We start from the raw sequence: 19213 nt of genomic DNA, 5'->3' as shown, positions 1-19213 counted from the left end.
CACTCTGTTTTGCATGACCAGAGGCACCGGGTGATGGAGGAGATGATGATCCTCAGAACCATGACCAAGACAAAGTGCCAGAATCTGATCGTAATGCTAAGAGAACAAAGAATCTCGGAGAAAATGAGGCAAATAAAAATGATAAGGGGGGTTCAGCTTCGGTACCTACTGATAATGTGCATGGTGGTATTCAAAATGCAGTAAGGTATGATACTGTATTTTCATATGCAAATGAAGTACGTTTTAGGCCTAAAAAATTATTTAACTATTTCAGTGCCGTTGCGGACAAAGGAGGCGAGTGTATGCCTACTTCTCCGACACTTCGTGATGCCATGTCTGTGAGGAAGGAACATGGTGCGGTTGGTCTGGCTGGCCAGGAGCCGATCGTGCATGGGGCTCTCAGCCCGAGAGAAGGAGCGGTGCAGCTGCAGGGCGTTGGCAATGTGAGGGCTACGTCCATCATGCAGGGCGCCCCGTGCCCGACGCATGCAGGGTCAGCGCAACGCCTACTTGGCCAGACGGTGAGTCTGGCGGGGCCGAGGGCCACTAGCTCGTCACCACGGCACCCTGAGGCACCTAACGGCTCAGGTCAGCCCAGGCTTGCTTTGCATGGTAGCTCGCAGTACATGCAGCCAGCAGTTTTGGTGGGCACGTCGGTCGGTCAACCAAAGGTTTTACAGCTTCCTTTTTCTTCAAATATGAATGCAAGCGATGATTCTTATGTTCATCACATCTCTTGTTTGAATCAGAGTGGGGTTGCTGGGGGTTTTACTACAACTGATGTGAGTAAGGTAGCACCTAAGACGCTGCATTTTACTCCTCAACAAGTTGTTGCGTTTGGGGGAATTCATGAGGAGGCGTTGCGTGGGGTACGGTCGAGTGGACGACTTCGTGCTCAGCCTAACACGGATGCTACTCAGATGGAGAGGGCGATGATGATTGCCAAGAAACGTGCGGACATGCCTGTGTTGGGTAAGTCTCCATCCAAACCTTTTTCAGTTTCTGATTTTGAGAATGATCATATAATTGAGAATGCGCTTTCATTGGGGGTTTCTTTGGGTACTTCCCATTCTGAGTGCATTGCATCGGCTAGATTAATTAAGGATGTTGAAACACAGAGAACTTTAACTATGCTTAGTAATTCGGATAGTTTGGTACATGATGTCCCATCTTGTTTGGCTATAACACGTGCTTCAGATCTTTGTGATGATCTGGATGATGACGACCATCTTGACGAGGAGTTAAATGCACCTTTGGTTATGGCTAATGTTAGAAAGGGTCGTAAGAAAAATTCATATGATAATAGAACGGTGAGAAGGAGTAACCGAGTTAGAGTTAAAAATACTAGATACCAATGAATAATTTGAGAGGCTTAACTTGGAATAGTGAGGGTTTCAAAGATCCGGGAAAACATTTGTTTGTGAAAGAATCAATTCGGGAGTATGACCTTGATTTCATTGCTTTGTTAGAGACTGGACGATCTAATTTTGCGGTTCACTTCCTTCGGGATCTAGCAGCCGGTAAGGAGTTTGCATGGTTTTGTTTGCCGCCCCATGGGAGATCGGGAGGAATTCTTGTTGGGATTAATACGAATACATTGGTGGTTAATAGGGTGGATAGTGGAGATTATTGTGTGAAGTTGTCCATTACTTCGAAAAAAGATGGGTTCCAGTGGCTGCTTGTGCCGGTGTATGGTGTGGCACAAGATAAGAATAAATATGAGTTTCTAGCTGAGTTAGTTAGGACTTGTGAATCTGAAACGATACCGATGCTTTTGGCTGGGGATTTTAATATTTTGAGAAAACCGGAGGAGAAGAGTAATGATAACTTTAATCCTCGCTGGCCATTCATTTTTAATGCGATCATTGAGAATCTAAATTTACGAGAAATTGCTATGTCAGGCCGCCAATTTACTTGGGCAAGTAGAAGAGAATCTCCGACTTACGAGAAATTGGATAGGGTGCTTGCTAGTGTCGAATGGGAACAAAAATTTCCGTTGGTTACCGTACGGGCTTTGTCTCGCTCTGGATCGGACCATACCCCACTTTTGATTGATGCGGGGATTCAGGCACATATGGGTAATAAACCGCGCTTCTCGTTTGAGTTGGCCTGGTTAGAACATGAAGGGTTTTATGAGCTCATTGTAAATGAATGGGCAGCCGGCCGTATTGGAAAAACCCCAATTCAAACATGGCAAAACAAAATTAGGCATTTGCGCCGCTTTTTACGGGGATGGGCAAAAAATTTAAGTGGAAAATATAAGAGGGAGAAGGAGCGGCTATTGAACATTATAGATTCACTGGACATTAAAGCGGAAACAATGCCGCTATCCAATGCTGAGCGTGCTGATTTAAAAAAAGCCAATGAAATGTTGAATAAACTACGAAGAGACGAAGAGATTAAGTGGGCGCAAAGAGCCAATGTTAAGTATATTCAGGAAGGAGGTGATAATACCAAATATTTCCATCTTATAGCGAATGGTAAACATAGAAAAAAGAAAATATATCAACTAGAACAAGAGGAGGGAACGATTGTCGGCGATGATAATCTTAGGGTGTTTATATCGGAGTATTATAAAAAATTGTTTGGTAATCCAGAGCCTAGTTCTATTTCATTGGATGAAGGTAGAACTGAGGATATACCACAATTGCCGGCTGATGAGAATAGAGCGTTAACTGCGAACTTCTCAATGGAGGAGGTTCATGACGCTATTTTTCAAATGAAACATAATAAATCACCTGGGCCGGATGGTTTTCCGGCAGAATTTTACCAACACTTTTGGGGGGTTATTAAATATGATCTGATGGCTTTATTTGAGAGCTTTCAAAAAGGTGAATTGCCATTGTATAAACTCAATTTTGGAGTGATTACTTTGCTGCCTAAAAAGGAGAATGCAACTCAAATTCAACAATATAGGCCTATTTGTTTGCTAAATGTAAGTTTTAAGATATTTACCAAAGTGGCGACTAATCGTATTTCTGTGGTAGCTCAAAAAGTAATTCGACCTACTCAGACGGCGTTTATTCCAGGGAGACATATTCTAGAAGGAGTGGTAGTTCTCCATGAGATGATCCATGAGATGCATAGGAAAAAACTTGATGGTGTGATTTTTAAAATTGACTTTGAAAAAGCATATGATAAAGTTAAGTGGCCATTTCTGCAACAAGTGCTACGCATGAAGGGTTTTGATCCTATTTGGTGTGATAGCATAAGGCATTTTGTGCAAGGCGGGAGTGTGGGCATACGGGTCAATGATGTCATTGGCCATAATTTCCAAACTAGAAAAGGTCTACGTCAGGGAGACCCATTATCTCCAATTCTGTTTAATATAGTAGCAGATATGTTAGCGATTCTGATTGCTAGAGCCAAGGATGAAGGTAAAGTGGGTAGTTTGTTACCTCATTTAATTGACGGGGGAATATCCATTTTACAATATGCGGACGATACGATATTATTTTTGGAACATGATATTGCTAAAGCGGTCAATATGAAACTAATTCTTTGCATATTTGAACAATTGTCGGGTCTAAAAATTAATTTTCATAAGAGCGAGATTTTTAGCTTTGGTAAGGCAAAAGATGTGGAGGACCAGTATAGACATATTTTTGGGTGCGAGTCTAGAACCTTACCATTGAAATACTTAGGGATTCCAGTACATTATAGAACACTTCGGAATGCGGAGTGGAATCCTATTGAAAATCGGTTTGCTTCTAAATTAGGGTGTTGGAGAAGCAAATTGCTATCTTATGGAGACAGGTTGGTTCTTATAAATTCGGTCCTCACAAGTCTTCCAATGTTTATGCTCTCCTTCTTGGAAATCCCAATTGGGGTGAGGAAGAGGTTAGACTTCTACAGATCAAATTTTTTCTGGCAATCCGATGAGCACAAGAAGAAATATAGATTATCTAAATGGAATATTTTGTGTAGACCAAAGGACCAGGGGGTTAGGGATTGAGGTTTTAGAGTTAAAAAACAAACGCCTACTGAGTAAATGGCTGTTTAAACTTCTTTCTGAGGAGGGTATGTGGAAGCAACTCTTATGTAACAAGTACCTCAAAAATAAAACACTAGCGCAGGTTGAGGTTAAACCAACTGATTCACCTTTTTGGAAGGGTCTTATGCATGTTAAAGAGGACTTCTTCAAGAGGGGTGTTTTTAGAGTGGGGGATGGAAAATCTACTAGGTTCTGGGAGGATGTGTGGTTGGGCGATACTCCTTTATCTCATCAATATGCCGCACTGTATAATATTGTCCAACATAAAAATGTGTTAATTTCGACTGTGTTTGCTACTGAACCTGTTAATATTTCTTTCAGAAGAGGTTTGAATGATAATAAGTGGATACAATGGTTACATCTATGCCAACGGTTAATCTCTATTAACTTAACTACTCAACCAGACAAGTTTATTTGGAAGCTTACTGAGTCGGGTATTTTTTCAGTCAAGTCTATGTACCTTGATTTGATGAATGGACATGCTGTGTATCTTCGTAAGTACTTATGGAAGTTAAAGATACCTTTGAAAATTAAGATTTTTATGTGGTTCCTTAATAATAAGGTGGTATTAACTAAGGATAATTTAGCTAAACGGAAGTGGAAGGGATGTCAAAAATGTTGTTTTTGTGATTCCACGGAAACCGTTAATCATTTGTTTATCCATTGTCCTTTTGCGAAGATAATTTGGCGTATGATGTAATTCACATATAATATTTCACCACCAGCTAATATTACTAATATGTTTGGTAGATGGTTGAATGGTGTGAGAATAGATGACAAGCAGAAAATTAGAGTTGTTGTTTCGGCCATTTGTTGGGCCATTTGGAAGACTAGAAATGATATTATCTTTAACAAACAAATTGGAACTAATTTTTTGCAGGTTATCCGGCGAGCTGCGCTTTCAATCCAGCAATGGGTTTTCCTTCTCCCGGTGGAGCAGCGGGAGGATATGGTTATTGGATGCAACCGGATGCTAGTGGTTGCTCAGGACTTCTTTTTCCAGGCTACTGGATGGCGGCATCTTAATAGAATAGCAAATGCATAGCTTTTCTGTTAGCCGTATATTCTTTTGGTTGATTCATGAATCGACCTTAGCGTTTCCATGATTGTAATAAGTGATGATGGACCTGTGGTGACTTTAAACTAAATTTTTAATAAAGAAAGCCGTGTGCATCTATTGATGCAGAGGCTGGGGCTATGCTCCTTTATCGAAAAAAAACACTCTGTTTTGCTGTCAACTACTACTACTAGGCATTGCGTTCCTTCAATTTGAGCTGGAGGTGCAAAACAATTTGTCACTAGTAGCAGTACATGGAAGAATAGGGAACCATGCTCAACTTAGTTGATTTCAATGGCCAGAAACAAAATTATTGGATGGAAATTCTCTACTCATTCTGAAGCTAGCTACCTTTTCTTATCTGGCCCAGCTACTTTCTTGCCCAAGTGGATGCAGCAGCCATCTACTAGCACTGAGAACACAAACTATGCTGACAACCTACAGAAATCTTAAGTGCAAAACTAACCCACAATCAACTAAGCAACAGAATCATACATCATGAAAAAAATCATGCTGAAACCACAGGACTAAATCCTAATGTATTCAATGCGTGAGCACACCCTGAAAACATGAGAAATCTGCTCAAGAAAAGTAAGAATAATATACCCTCAAAATCAACTAAGCCCTAATATAAATTAGACAATCTTACACATCAAACCTGAAACCTAAACTACAGATGGAGCTCACACAACAGAGAACACGAACACAGATGAAATTAAACCAGTATGAACCATAATTCAACTTCGGCGAGCTCGGACCCCTTCTCAACATTAACCCATAGAGAGATCGTCGTCCTAGTCCCCACAGCAACGTTCGTCTTCAACACTGCACTCTGCAGGTTTGACATGACAGTGAAGCGGCTGGTGGCATCGGCTCCGCAACTACAGCACGATCGCTACCTCATAAGAAAATCGAACTACCCCCCACCTCACAAAATTATCAATGACTACCGCAGACCAAGCAACGACAACGTTATCGACGACACTGCCCGAAAATGAAAACGCAGAGGAGCTAGAGATAGACACATATGCAGAAACAAAAAAAGACATCGAGACTACCGTCTCGAAAGCGGCGGCCATGTCTTCGACTATCGCGAATTGCTGGCCTCTCCGCCGCAGATCGAACAACCTCCCGATCCACAGCGCTACCCGACGCCACCGGAGCAAGCTGCGGAGATACTTCTCTCTTCCAAGGCAGTGGCGCCGGCCCGCGCAGCAGCACTCCTTTCCAGCGCCGGTCGCACCGGCTGCGGGGTCGCCGCCGACCTCTCCGACATGGCGCCTCTGTTTGCTTCCTTTCTCTCCCGAGGCAGCGCAGAGCCGCAGACAGAGTGAGACATACGGGAGAATGAAATTCCAAAAATAAATAATCCTGAAATGGTATGTTGACTCAACGCCTAAATGAGGGAGAAAACAGACTCAACGCGGCGCGGAGATTCGTGATACAAGACACATATCTGACCCTTAAAATGTGACTGTTCACCAATTGCAAAACAGCTAGCTGTAAACTAGGAAAAGTGTAAATCTTATATGCGAAGTAATACAAATGAGATGGAGTATATGCCGATCAACAGACCGGAATTCGGAAGATCGTGAGCACGGCTGCCAATCACTACGGGAGAACTGTTCTTTGCCGTGCGCCAATATCACACGGCAAAGGCCCAAATCCTCTCGGCAAAGGCTTTGCCGTGCGGCCTTGCACGGCAAAGAACACACGGCAACGATCCGGCCGGCAAAGGCGCCTTTGCCGTGCGTCGAGGGAAAACCGCACGGCAAAGGCTTTGCCGTGCGACCTAGCTTTGCCGTGCGCTGCGCCTGCCTTTGCCGTGCGGTTTGCTTTGCCGTGCGCTGGGCGTCTTTGCCGTGCCCCCTACTTTGCCGTGCGCCTCCGCGCCAAGCCGCACGGCAAACACTTGGCTTTGCCGTGTGCCACCACTCCAAGCCACACGGCAAAGAATCCTACAGCAACACCAGGGGGCAGCATAGGCACCCTTTGCCGTGTGCATGTGCACGGCAAAGAAAGCCTTTGCCGTGCGGCTTTCTCTTTGCCGTGTGCATGTGCACGGCAAAGGTGCTGAAAAAATTCCAGGTTTTTGCTGTTTCCATTTAATCCCTGCACATATAATTCACAAAATAGATATATATTTCCAGATACATATATAGCACAATATATAGACATTTGCACATCATCAACAACATAGTTCAACCACTAATAGTCCAACAAAGTCCATACAATAGTCCAACAACAAAGTCCAACAACAACAAAGTCCACCAACAACAAAGTAGTCCAACAACAAATTCATACATAGAATGCTCCAAGCTCACACAACAAAGTTCATACAAGCAACGTCAACCTTCGCCACTTCCTTGTCCTCCACTTCCTTGTCCTTCTCCACCTCCTTGTCCTCCATCTCCTTGTCCTCCTACGAGTTCATATATAGATGCATAAGTGGCATGCAAGAACTAGAATTGACATGGAAGAACTAGAATTGACATTGAATGGCTAAAATTGAACATAATCGCTAGAATAGACATGAAATGGCTAAAATTCAACATAATGGCTAAGATTGACATGGAATGGCTCAAATTGACATGTAAGAACTAGAATTGACATGGAAGAACTATAATTGACATGGAATGGCTAAAATTGAACATAATCGCTAGAATTGACATGAAATGGCTAAAATTCAACATAATGGCTAAGGATGACATGGAATGGCTAAAATTAACATGGAATAGGTAAAATTGAACATAATGGCTAAAATTGACATGGTTGAATGGCTAAAATTCACAAGTGACATGGTATGGAAGAATTAGAAGTGTAGGAGAACTCACCTAGAAAGCTGCTGCAGCTCCGGATGATGCCCGTATTGTTGACGGTCAAGCGGTGTCAGCGGGCTCTGACTTGGCGCTTGCTGGAGGAGCGCCATCACAGCCGGATCGGGCGTGGGGATCTGCAATATCCAAAGTTCGGTTAGACAACAAACAAGATTGAGACGGAGATATTAAGTTAACCACTTACAAAATGTGGGAACATAGGAGGACACGACGTGCTAGGAGCACTACTCCCCGGTGGGGAAGTCATGAACATCTGCTGGAACATCTGCTGCTGTTGTTGCATCTGCTGCAACATCTGCTGCTGCATCTGCATGTTCTCCCTAAGCTGCTGCTGCATCTGCATCTGCTCCTCTTGGTGCCTCCGTTCCCTTTCTTCCATCTCCGCCTACGTTGTGTTGCCGCGATGTCAGTAACATTGCAATGGAAAACATGTAATGAAGCGTAGAGGATCGACGAAGAACTTACCCGTAACTTCTCGATAGCTAGAGCCGAAGCCCGTGGGCGGGTCTCTACCCGAGGCTGCTCGCTCGTACGCCCACGACGGATCTGGCGTAGAGATGGAATGGTACTTGGGTCGACTAACCCGTCAGCAATCCATAGGCGGCCACCCTTCTTGCCTTGTCCCGCAAGCACCGCAACCTCAACGTCAAACTCTTCGGTGGTTGGGTCGGCGTCTTCGCCGTGCTTGTCCTTGAACTTCGAGCGGTACGCGCCACACTGGCCCTCCGCTAGGTCGTTGACCCACAAGGACCCCGTTTCAGGATGCGGCTCCTTCCTGGTCTTCGACTTTTGGAAAAATCCAAACAAGTTTGGTGCCACGCCTGTCTTCACTTCCTGCAAAAGAGTACATGCAATTAAGTGAAGAGGGAGACACTTGCGGCGCTAGCAATAACATAAAACGAAAGAATGAAGAAACCACTTGCTCACCTCATCCTGCAAGGTAAGGGCCAAGTTCTTGCTGCCCAGGACATGTGATCCACCTCCCATCTCTGAACGCTTCTGCTTGCCCTCCTCGTGCTTCCGGGCGTACTCGCGGGATGTCCACCATATGACCATCGCAAGAAAGCACGCCCTGTCTTCCCCGACGTACTGAGGAGGGTGCTACATACACAAGATAGACCCATTATTAGAACATAAACTACATGAAAATGCGGAAATAAATAACACATCGATGCTAATACCTGCAGGTACTGCCATGGTGCCATGAGCGTATCCCGACAATCAGCCTTACTCATCCAAACTTTGCGCTCGGCGTGCCAGTCGCGGGCCTTGACCGGACACGTGCCTCGTAGTGCATGCCAGTCACCCTCACCCTGCACAACTCGTGTAAGATAACGTCGCACGCAATTTCCTTGCCCTCAGCCCTCTTGAAGTATTTCTGCAACCATGCACATAGGTAAAATAAGATGAATTAGAGCAACTATTGGTAGCCAAGAAGTGTTTGAATGCTAAGAAGCCAAAAGTCACGTACCCAGAAGTGGCGGACAACCCGCTCTTGCATGTTTCCGTACTTGCCGCTAGGATCTTCCGCGTAGCTGTAGTGCTTCCAAGTCCAAGCCACGTCGCGGCCACCAGTAGGGAGATTGACAATCCCAGGGAAATGCTTCCTAATTATGCCTCCAAGGATGTTCGGGTACTCACGTGTCGGCTTCCTCCTCGGGTCGCCATACTTGAACATGCTGCACAACGAAATGCCAAAATCAGTATGCATGTGATAAAAATATGTATAATGATAAAAATTTCAATAATGGAATGCCAAAATCAGCATGTACCTCTTTCCAGCGGGCACGAGAACAACATCGCGGAAGGCCCAAGTTTTTAGCTTGGGGAGTTTCGTAATCCCGCGCCTATACGGCTTCTTGTCCCGTGGTTCCAGCCTCTCCTCGGCTGCAACGTACACCTCCTCCACCGGCGGAGACCAAACTAGGGTCGGGTCTAGCTCCGGCGACATACCCCCCAGCCCCTCATCCTCCTCGAGGTCCTCCCCACCGTCCTCCCCACCGTCCTCCCCACCGTCCTCCCCACCGTCCTCCCCACCGTCCTCCCCACCGTCCTCCCCACCGTCCTCCCCACCGGCCTCCTCGTCCTGCCCACCGTGCTCCTCACCGTCCTCCTCGTCCTCCCCACCCCACTGCTCCTCGTCATCATCCTCGGCTGGGGGAGGACTAGGAGAAGGGGTACGAAGTCGCCGTGGCTGGGCATTCTTCCTCCGTGGTGGAGGGCTAGGAGGAGCGCTAGGAGGAGCGCTAGGAGGACGTGTGTGCGACGACGAACCACTCGAAAGTCCCACAAGCTCAGCCACGGCCTTGATCTTCTTTTTGAAACCTCCCTTTCTTTTTCTTGGCGGCATGTTTCAATCACCTGCAAACACAATGAAAAGAGTGGTTTATTAGTATGCAATGTAAACAGATGAATATTAGTGAAATCAACAATAAATAGCACATAGTTCAGTACATAGATCATAGTTTATTACAAATAGCACATAGTTCAGTACATAGGATAGCCTCACAATTACAACTACATAGATCATAGTTTATTACAAATAACACATAGTTCAGTACATATATAGGATAGCCTCACAATTACAACTACATAGATCAGTAGCCTATGTCGACATCCGTATTTGGACCACATGTTTCATCATCATCAGGCTCAGCGAACCAATAATCATCGATGAAACCTGGAGGTGGTCCATTTGGATCTAGGTCAATGCCTGCTTTGAACGCCTCGAGCAAACTTAGGTCTTCTACGGCACACACATCCTCAGCTTCATATTCTTCATTGTCTTCCTCCATAACCGCATCTTCTTCTTGCTCATCGTCTATGACCATGTTATCAACAACGGCCGACAAGTCGATAGTGAAATGACCGGGGAGCCCTTCTTCTTGATAAAAATCAACAGTCCTTGTTGAGGGGTCTACGCGGCGGTAATCGTCCTTGTTTGGCGGGGGTGGCCTAATGCGTGAAGGAACCGTCATCACAACATCCCATCCATGTAGACGTTTGGTCGGGTTTCGGCACGCGTACGGGAGATAGAATACTTGGAAGGCTTGGGTGGCCAAAATGTACACGTCCTCTCCCTTATAAACAGAGCTTCTTTCAACTTCGACCAATCCAATTTCAGGATCCCGTCTCACGCGACGTGGGTCGAACCAATGGCATTTGAATACGACGGGATTTAGCCCTTTGTCAAACCCGTAATTCAGCTCGTATATACCCTCGACTCTTCCATAGTAATGGAGTCCATCATCACCTTGACATACCACCCGCTATTTATTGTCTTCTTGTTTGGACGGCTTGTTGTGTATTGATGGAGTCCTGGAAGCGATACCCGTTCACGTCATAAGAATTGAACGAGTCGACGGAATGGTTGAAGCCCCTAGCAATTTTTCGTAGCAAGGGATTCATGTCTTTGTCAGTTCTTGCCTACAAGATTAGGACGACAAGTTTAGAACAAGAAATGTCGGCCGAAATGTCGACAGTGTACAAACAAATTTGGATAGGATAGTACCAAACCACAGAACCAGCTACTGAAACCGTGACCGCCGCCCTTATCGAAAATATCCTTGGATTCTTCCGAGGTAGGATCCCTGTGGGTATACCTCCAATATTTAGCCGTGAATTGTCTATAAGAATGAACGGAGGAAGAGTTAGCCACGAACATATGATGAATGTTTGCGAATAACTAAATGGTTAGCACTTACTTGATGTACGGCTTCACTTCCACCATGGTGTTCAAGACATATGAGTGGATCAACTCCCGCTCATGTAAATTCGTTGTGTACGGCTTCGAGCCACTTGACTTGCCGCCAAGCCCTATGAAGATGCTAAGCTTGGGTACATCTTCATTGTTGGCGGCATTGTAACGGAGGACCGGGTTGTGCTTTGTGGGAATGTTGGGATCATAGTGCTTAGTGGTGAAGTTTGCCACCTCCACGTTCAGGACTGCCTCGGCTATGGATGCTTCGATCTTGCATTTATTGCCAGTCATCTGACGAAGCTTTTGTGTTTCTCTCTCGGGACCAAACTGCCAACGGCCCCAATTCGGCCCCCCCTTTAAGCATTCCTTCGCGAGGTGGAGGATCATATGTTGCATCGGATTAAAGAACGCTGGAGGAAAGATCTTCTCTAGATCGCAAAGCAACATAGGTGCCTGTTCATCCAGCTTCTCAATCACTTTAGTGTCTAACTCCCTAGCACAAATCTGGCGGAAGAAATAACTCAACCTCGCTAGCACTCGCCAAGTCTTCTCAGGGACATAGCCTCGAATCATCACCGGCATTATCCGCTCAATCCATACGTGGTAGTCATGACTCTTCAGTCCTTGTACTCGCAACGTTTCAATGTTAAGACCCCTCATCCAGTTGGCTGCGAACCCATCAGGGAAAAACAAGGAGTCCTTCATCCATTGGAAGACCTCCCTTTTTTGGGCCTTTGTGAGGCAGAACGGAGCGTGTGGCTTAGTCCAAGTTTTTTTGGCACCATGAGGTGGCTTCATGTTCAACTCTGGCCTATCGCACAACTTTTCTTGGTCAATTCGAGCCTTTATGTTATCCTTCGTCTTCTCAGTGTCCACTATGGTGCTCCAAATGGCTTCACTGATATTCTTCTCGGTGTGCATTACATCAATGTTATGCGGGAGCTCGAGAAACTCAAAGTAAGGAAGCTTCCAGAAGCACGGCTTGTGGGTCCATTGGTGTGTCTCCCCATATCCCAAGAAACCATTCCCATCAGGGTTAGGCTGGAGAGCGTCTAACTCGGCCTTGGTTTCCTGTCCGGTCTTCGGAATTGGCTTCGGTGCATGGACAACACGGCCTTTTTTGAAGCTCTTTACATCACTCCTGTATTCATGATTCTGCTCAAGGAACTGCCGAGCTTCATCAAAGCAGGAATACTTGCCACCCTTGTTTAGCCAGAAGAAAGTCACGGCTTGCCTGCACTCCGGACAAGGCCACTTCCCATGTGTACACCACCCGCAGAACAAAGCACGTGCTGGCAAGTCATGCAGAGACGTGTGGGCTGAAGTGTCCCGCTGCGGGTATACCGGTGGCTATAGTGTGCCAAAGTGTGTCAAACCTAGCTTTCCATGTGTATATGGCCTAAACAAAACTAAACCTATCAAAAAGTATGTTGGTGGAACCTCGCGCGGTGAAATCTAGGGGGGTAGACCCCCCGAGGCACGCACCGCCGTTGCTGGGGGAACGACCGCCGGAGCACCGGAATGCCACCAACACTTGCATGTGGACCTAGTATATGTGTGAAAGTGTGTTGGAAGGTGTGATTCACCAAATGGTGCAAGGCTGTGTGGCATTCCTCTCTTTCAGGCGATAGCACTTGGAAGATTCTCCGAACGCGGTTTGTTTACGCCGAAACCCTGATATGTTGGAGGGGGAGTAAGGATTTAGAGTACTTGTCGTATTGCAAAAATATAGTATAAACATTCATTAATCAAGATGTGGTACTTGTCATATTTCAAGAATAAAATATAAGCATTAAAATAAGTACAATATAGAAAGAAAAAGAAGAAAATACCACAAGGCACACGGCAAAGGAAAATGTGCACGGCAAAGCAGCCTTTGCCGTGCGAGTCTGTGCACAGCGCACGGCAAAGAAGCCTGTGCCGTGCGGATGGGTCGGGCGCACGGCAAAGGACATCTCACGGCAACGCCTTCCTCTCTTTGCCGTGCCTTCTTTCATTGCCGTGCGCTTTGCTGAGGCTTTGCCGTGCGCTTTTTCTTTGCCGTGCGCCGTAGGTCCTCTTTGCCGTGCGTTGGTCTTTGCCGTGCGTTTTCTGTTTACCTCGCACGGCAAAGTATTCTTTGCCGTGCGCGAGCACACGGCAAAACGTGGTTGCACGGCAACGAGCGTTTTTCCCGTAGTGAATGCTGGAAATAAACACGAACGTGCAGTCCGAGTAGTGCAGGATACCGAGTTCTACTAGGTTAGCTGATCCCGTTGCTATTTATGCGCGTAAACGTAACCCCCTGTAATCGATTGCCAGAAGAAGAATTTTTTTTTGTTTGCATACGATCTAGTGCAGGGTTCGATACATAGACCACGCGATCGATGCTTGCTTGCAGCTAGTACGTGCGCGCGTCTCGCCGGATTATTTTGATTTTGGAGCCGGCGTAAGTAGTCGCCAAATTAATCAGCGGATCGACGTGGAATCGGGACCAAAACCAAGAATCTATGGAGACGCCGTTCCTGCCACAGGAGGTGGTGGTGTCACAGATCCTGGCCCGGCTGCCCGTCATGTCGCTGCTGCGCTTCAGATGCGTCTGCAAGGCATGGCGTCACGCCATCGACGACGATGCTTTCTTCCACCGCGCGCACATCCGTCTCCAGAAGTACCCGTCCGTGATCATCGCGCTTAAGATGATGAAAGAGGGCGGTGTTTTCGTGGATGAGGGCGGACACCCTTTCTTCAAAGACCACGAGGTCATCACCGCCGGTCTGTACCGGTGGGATCACGAGAACCTGCGTGAAGGCGCCATGGCCACCACCCTCGTAGGTGCAATCTATCTGCACCACTCGTTCCCAAGGAGAGATTACGTGCTGCCCGACCTCGCGCACTGCGACGGGCTGCTGCTGATGCCTGCCGATGCCACCGCCCGCGTCCTCAACCTGGCCACACACCGTGCCATCGAACTTCCCTCGTTCCCTAACGTCGAGGACGCGCGACCCGAGCTCCCCTACAGCTTCCGTTATCGAGGCCACCAGACGTTCGGCCTTGGCTTCGACCCTCGCTCCAATACCTACAAGGTCGCACGCTTCTTCTACCGCTCGATCGATCCCACCATCAGCCTAGGGATGGAGGTGTGCACCATAGGAAGGGATCAACCGCAATACTGGCGTGAGACGGCTGAGCCACCACCATACCCTATCAGGCCAGCGCGAGCGGCGACCTTCTTCAAAGGCTCTTTGCTCTGGACCATCGAGGAGTCGCTCCTTGTCGACGACGACGTCCCGGGTTTCGTACGCTTGAGGCTGGAGGATGAGTCCTTCAGCGTCATACCGCTGCCTCCTTGCTGTCCGAGGATCCACTACGCGACGTCCAGCTTGGCTGAGCTGCGCGGAGAGCTGTGCTTGTGCGTGGTTTTACCTGCAGCTGCAGCAGGATCACGGGATGGGTCGCTGGAGATGTGGGTGTGCAGTGACGACCTCGACAGTGAGCAGCCACGATGGCATCGCCGACATGTCCTTACCGGGGCACCACTGTGCTCCCATCGACTTATTGGTGTGTTTGATGAGGAGATAGTGTTCGAACTAGAATCTGGCTATCTCTCGCGGTTCAGTCGCCCACGAGGTGTCCACAAAGACTATCTTAGGCCGAACGACATGAGGTATCGCCACCCCAACATCGGCGCCCCTGTTGGATACACAAGTCAAACTCTCTATGGTTGTGATGTGGTACCTTGCGTTCAAAGCCTTATTACACTCTAGTCAACCCAAATTCTCTACGGTGATATAGATTCCTAAACAATCTTATAACCGAGGTCATAGTACACCTTGCGTTCAATGCCTTGTTACACTCTAGTCAACCCAAATTATCTATAGATACCATGCACTTTTACCTTGTGTTTAAAGGTTTTGTTCCACTCTAGTCTAGTTAAGTAGTTATTACTAACTGGAGGGGAACAGTGAGATTCATATTTGTGAGACATTATCTCTGGGGACTGTTCATCATTTATCAATACTGTGTTGTCTGTGTACCTATTCTTTGTCATGTTCTTGTGCTTGTTGGTCCCCTTTTTGGGTCGAGTGAGTTTTGAAATCGCTAAGGCTAACAAAGATGCACGACCGCAGAGATCACACCATATCACAACCATTTTAGAAACCGTAACCATGTGCGATGTTAGATGTATATATCTATATATTGTAGTTTCCTCATATGTTAGGGAGTTTCCTGCATATTTGCACCTGTATATGTACTATATATTGTGGTCTTTGGCACCCTGGCAATACAACAAGCATATTGCCCTAACATGGTATCAGAGCCAAAATTGGTCCTCTTTCTCTTCTTCTAGTCTCTACGGCCTACTTCTCTTTGGCTTGTTCCGGCTGCCGCCTCTCTTCGGCCGCCGCCTCTCCCCGGCCGCTGCTCCGCCCGCCGTCTCCCCGGCCGCCGCCTCTCCCAGGCCGCTGCTCCGCTGCCGGCCAGCCTCTCCCCCGTCGGCCAGCTGCTCCCCCACCGCCCCTCTTCTTCCCGGCCGCCGCCTCTCCCCGACCGCTACTCCGCCCGCCGCCTCTCCCCGGCCGGATCTCCCCGCCGGCCAGCTGCTCCCCCGCCGGCCAGCCTCTCTCCCGCCGGCCAGCCGCTCCCCCGCCGGCCCCTCTCCTTCCCTCGTCCGCTCGTCCCCGCTCTGTTTCCGTCAGGTTGATTTCGATCTGTTTCTTTTGATCTGAAAAAAAAAGAAAAAAAGAGAGCTATGTCTTCCTCGGGCTATGTTGCGATCCCTCGCTGCCCATTACCCTGATTTTGCTGCCTTCATGCGCGTCCACATGCGCAGTCTTCGTCTTTGGGGTGTGCTTTCTGGCGAGGTCTCCTGTCCGTCGCGCCCGTTGCTCCTACGGCGCATGTTGCACCGCCACCTGTTGCCCTTGCCCCTGATGCTACTCAGGCGGATAAGGATGCAGCCAAGAGTGTAAACTGGCAGCACCGACGAAGGCCGCCAGGGGTCCTTTCTTCCTCACCTTCCTTTTCGGGTGCACTCGGTGTCCTCTCTACTTCTTTGGAGCGCCAAGCGGGGCGCAACCCGAGCAGGCCGCGGCACTAGCAGCCAGTGTTGATGACCTCAACCCACCGCACAAGGGCTCGACGCGGACGACCGAGTAACAAGAGGGAACGAGCGCCTAAGTGATGGCGCACCAGCCGACTAGGATCCCGCCGACGCCTCTACCGCCTTCCAAGCAGAAGCCCATGAGAATCCCACCGATGCCTCCACCGCCTTCCAAGCAGACTCCCATGAGAGTCCCACCGCTGCTGACTCCAACAACTCCAAAGCAGCCACCGATGAGTAGATAGGATTTGCGTTTGTACCACAATATTCCTTCAGATTAAACGAATTAACTGCTCTGGTTGATTATGACCGGAAGGTCCAGGACCACTTTACTGCCATTGCGACTTACCGACTGGATCTGACCGAGTACACACAGTGGATAGATGAGGATGCTCGTGCTGCTGCTGTTCTCACCTCTAGTGTTCTGCTAATACGTCTCCAACGTATCGATAATTTCTTATGTTCCATGCTACTTTATTGATGATACTACATGTTTTATGCATACTTTATGTCATATTTATGCATTTTCCGGCACTAACCTATTAACAAGATGCCGAAGAGCCAGTTGCTGTTTTCTGCTGTTTTTGGTTTCAGAAATCCTAGTAAGGAAATATTCTCGGAATTGGACGAAATCAATGCCCAGGGGCCTATTTTTCCACGAAGCTTCCAGAAGTCCGAAGAGGAGACGAAGTGGGGCCACGAGGTGGCCACACAACAGGGCGGCGCGGCCCAAGCCCTGGCCGCGCCGGCCTACTGTGTGGGCCCCTCGTGACGCCCCTTGACCTGTCCTTCCACCTACAAATAGCCTTCGTCGCGAAACCCCCAGTACCGAGAGCCACGATACGGAAAACCTTCCAGAGACGCCGCCGCCGCCAATCCCATCTCGGGGGATTCAGGAGATCGCCTCCGGCACCCTGCCGGAGAGGGGAATCATCTCCCGGAGGACTCTACACCGCCATGGTCGCCTCCGGAGTGATGTGTGAGTAGTTCACCCCTGGACTATGGGTCCATAGTAGTAGCTAGATGGTTGTCTTCTCCTCATTGTGCTATCATTGTCGGATCTTGTGAGCTGCCTAACATGATCAAGATCATCTATCTGTAATACTATATGTTGTGTTTGTTGGGATCCGATGGATAGTGAATGCTATGTTATGTTGATTATCAATCTTTCTTGTGTTGTTTATGATCTTGCATGCTCTCCGTTGCTAGTAGAGGCTCTGGCCAAGTTTTTGGTTGTAACTCCAAGAGGGAGTATTTATGCTCGATAGTGGGTTCATGCCTCCATTAAATCTGGGACAGTGACAGAAAGTTCTAAGGTTGTGGATGTGCTGTTGCCACTAGGGATAAAATATCGATGCTATGTCTAAGGATGTAGTTGTCGGTTACATTACGCACCATACTTAATGCAATTGTCTGTTGTTTACAACTTAATACTGGAAGGGGTTCGGATGATAACCTGAAGGTGGACTTTCTAGGCATAGATGCATGCTGGATAGCGGTCTATGTACTTTGTCGTAATGCCCAATTAAATCTCACAATACTCATCATATCATGTATGTGTGCATTGCCATGCCCTCATTATTTGTCAATTGCCCAACTGTAATTTGTTCACCCAACATGCTAATTCTTATGGGAGAGACACCTCTAGTGAACTATGGACCCCGGTCCTATTCTTTACATCTGAAATACAATCTACTGCAATTGTTCTTTACTGTTTTCTGCAAACATCATCATCCACACTATACATCTAATCCTTTGTTACAACAAGTCGGTGAGATTGACAACCTCACTGTTATGTTGGGGCAAAGTACTTTGGTTGTGTTGTGCAGGTTCCACGTTGGCGCCGGAATCCCTGGTGTTGCGCCGCACTACACTCCGCCGCCATCAACCTTCAACGTGCTTCTTGGCTCCTACTGGTTCGATAAACCTTGGTTTCTTACTGAGGGAAAACTTGCCGTTGTACGCATCACACCTTCCTCTTGGGGTTCCCAACGGACGCGTGCTGTACGCGTATCAAGCTCTTTTTCTGGCGCCGTTGCCGGGGAGATCAAGACACGCGGCAAGGGGAGTCTCCACTTCCAATCTCTTTACTTTGTTTTTGTCTTGCTTTATTTTATTTAGTACTTTGTTTGCTGCACTTAAACAAAACACACAAAAATTAGTTGCTAGCTTTACTTTATTTACTGTCTTGTTTGCAATCTCCATATTAAAAACACAAAAAAAATAGTTACTTGCATCTGCTTTACTTATTTCATCATGTTTCCTTTTAATTTTACTGAAAAAGATATACATGTGGGACAAGGGTCTATAATTGGAAGAGATAATATAGAAGAATTTTTCACCCATGTTAGTATGCATGAAGATCTTAAAGATATACCCCTGACAAAAGCTGTCCCTACCTATGAAGATGCCTCTGTTTGTTTGGTACGCATGATGGAAGCTAGATTTATTAGTCTCAACCCCATGATAAAACACATGTTTCTTACACTTTCTGATATGGAGAGGGGAGAGAAGAGAGATTTTGTTTTAAAAGTCCTAGTGCGAG

General features: G+C 47.3%; 2 protein-coding genes and 1 long non-coding RNA gene across 3 annotated transcripts; 1 reads left to right on the top strand and 2 right to left on the bottom strand.

Annotated features, from left to right (window-relative positions):
• Positions 1–7881: 7881 nt before the first annotated feature.
• LOC127328524 (uncharacterized) lies at positions 7882–9839 on the bottom strand. Its single transcript, XM_051355117.2, has 7 exons — positions 9742–9839; positions 9360–9567; positions 9070–9201; positions 8816–8989; positions 8354–8722; positions 8073–8273; positions 7882–8004 (listed from the first exon to the last, which is right to left on the bottom strand). Exons 1-7 carry the CDS (start codon positions 9837–9839, stop codon positions 7882–7884), a joined length of 1305 nt encoding a protein of 434 aa, XP_051211077.2.
• Positions 9840–11206: 1367 nt separating this feature from the next.
• Positions 11207–12003, bottom strand: LOC127328526 (uncharacterized). The gene is made up of 3 exons (XR_011756748.1): positions 11593–12003; positions 11400–11514; positions 11207–11314 (listed from the first exon to the last, which is right to left on the bottom strand). It is a non-coding gene; the product is annotated as an uncharacterized lncRNA (long non-coding RNA).
• A 2074-nt stretch (positions 12004–14077) lies between these two features.
• On the top strand, positions 14078–15216 carry LOC127328528 (F-box/kelch-repeat protein At2g43270-like). Its single transcript, XM_071829358.1, has 2 exons — positions 14078–15056; positions 15143–15216. Exons 1-2 carry the CDS (start codon positions 14078–14080, stop codon positions 15214–15216), a joined length of 1053 nt encoding a protein of 350 aa, XP_071685459.1.
• Positions 15217–19213: the final 3997 nt, after the last annotated feature.

The sequence above is a fragment of the Lolium perenne genome, chromosome 4 (genome assembly GCF_019359855.2).
Source record: "Lolium perenne isolate Kyuss_39 chromosome 4, Kyuss_2.0, whole genome shotgun sequence".
NCBI lineage: Eukaryota > Viridiplantae > Streptophyta > Magnoliopsida > Poales > Poaceae > Lolium > Lolium perenne.
This window is presented reverse-complemented; position numbering and strand designations above follow the sequence as displayed.

What these genes read in the sequence shown, in the direction of transcription:
- LOC127328524 (XM_051355117.2), bottom strand. Translation starts at nt 9,839, where the DNA reads ATGTCGCCGGAGCTAGACCCGACCCTAGTTTGGTCTCCGCCGGTGGAG. An exon ending in GGGTTGTCCGCCACTTCTGG is followed by an intron (nt 9,202 to 9,359) that starts GTACGTGACTTT and finishes CGAGTTGTGCAG; the next exon opens with GGTGAGGGTGACTGGCATGC. An exon ending in CCCTTACCTTGCAGGATGAG is followed by an intron (nt 8,723 to 8,815) that starts GTGAGCAAGTGG and finishes ACTCTTTTGCAG; the next exon opens with GAAGTGAAGACAGGCGTGGC.
- LOC127328528 (XM_071829358.1), top strand. Translation starts at nt 14,078, where the DNA reads ATGGAGACGCCGTTCCTGCCACAGGAGGTGGTGGTGTCACAGATCCTG. An exon ending in GTGCAGTGACGACCTCGACA is followed by an intron (nt 15,057 to 15,142) that starts GTGAGCAGCCAC and finishes TTTGATGAGGAG; the next exon opens with ATAGTGTTCGAACTAGAATC.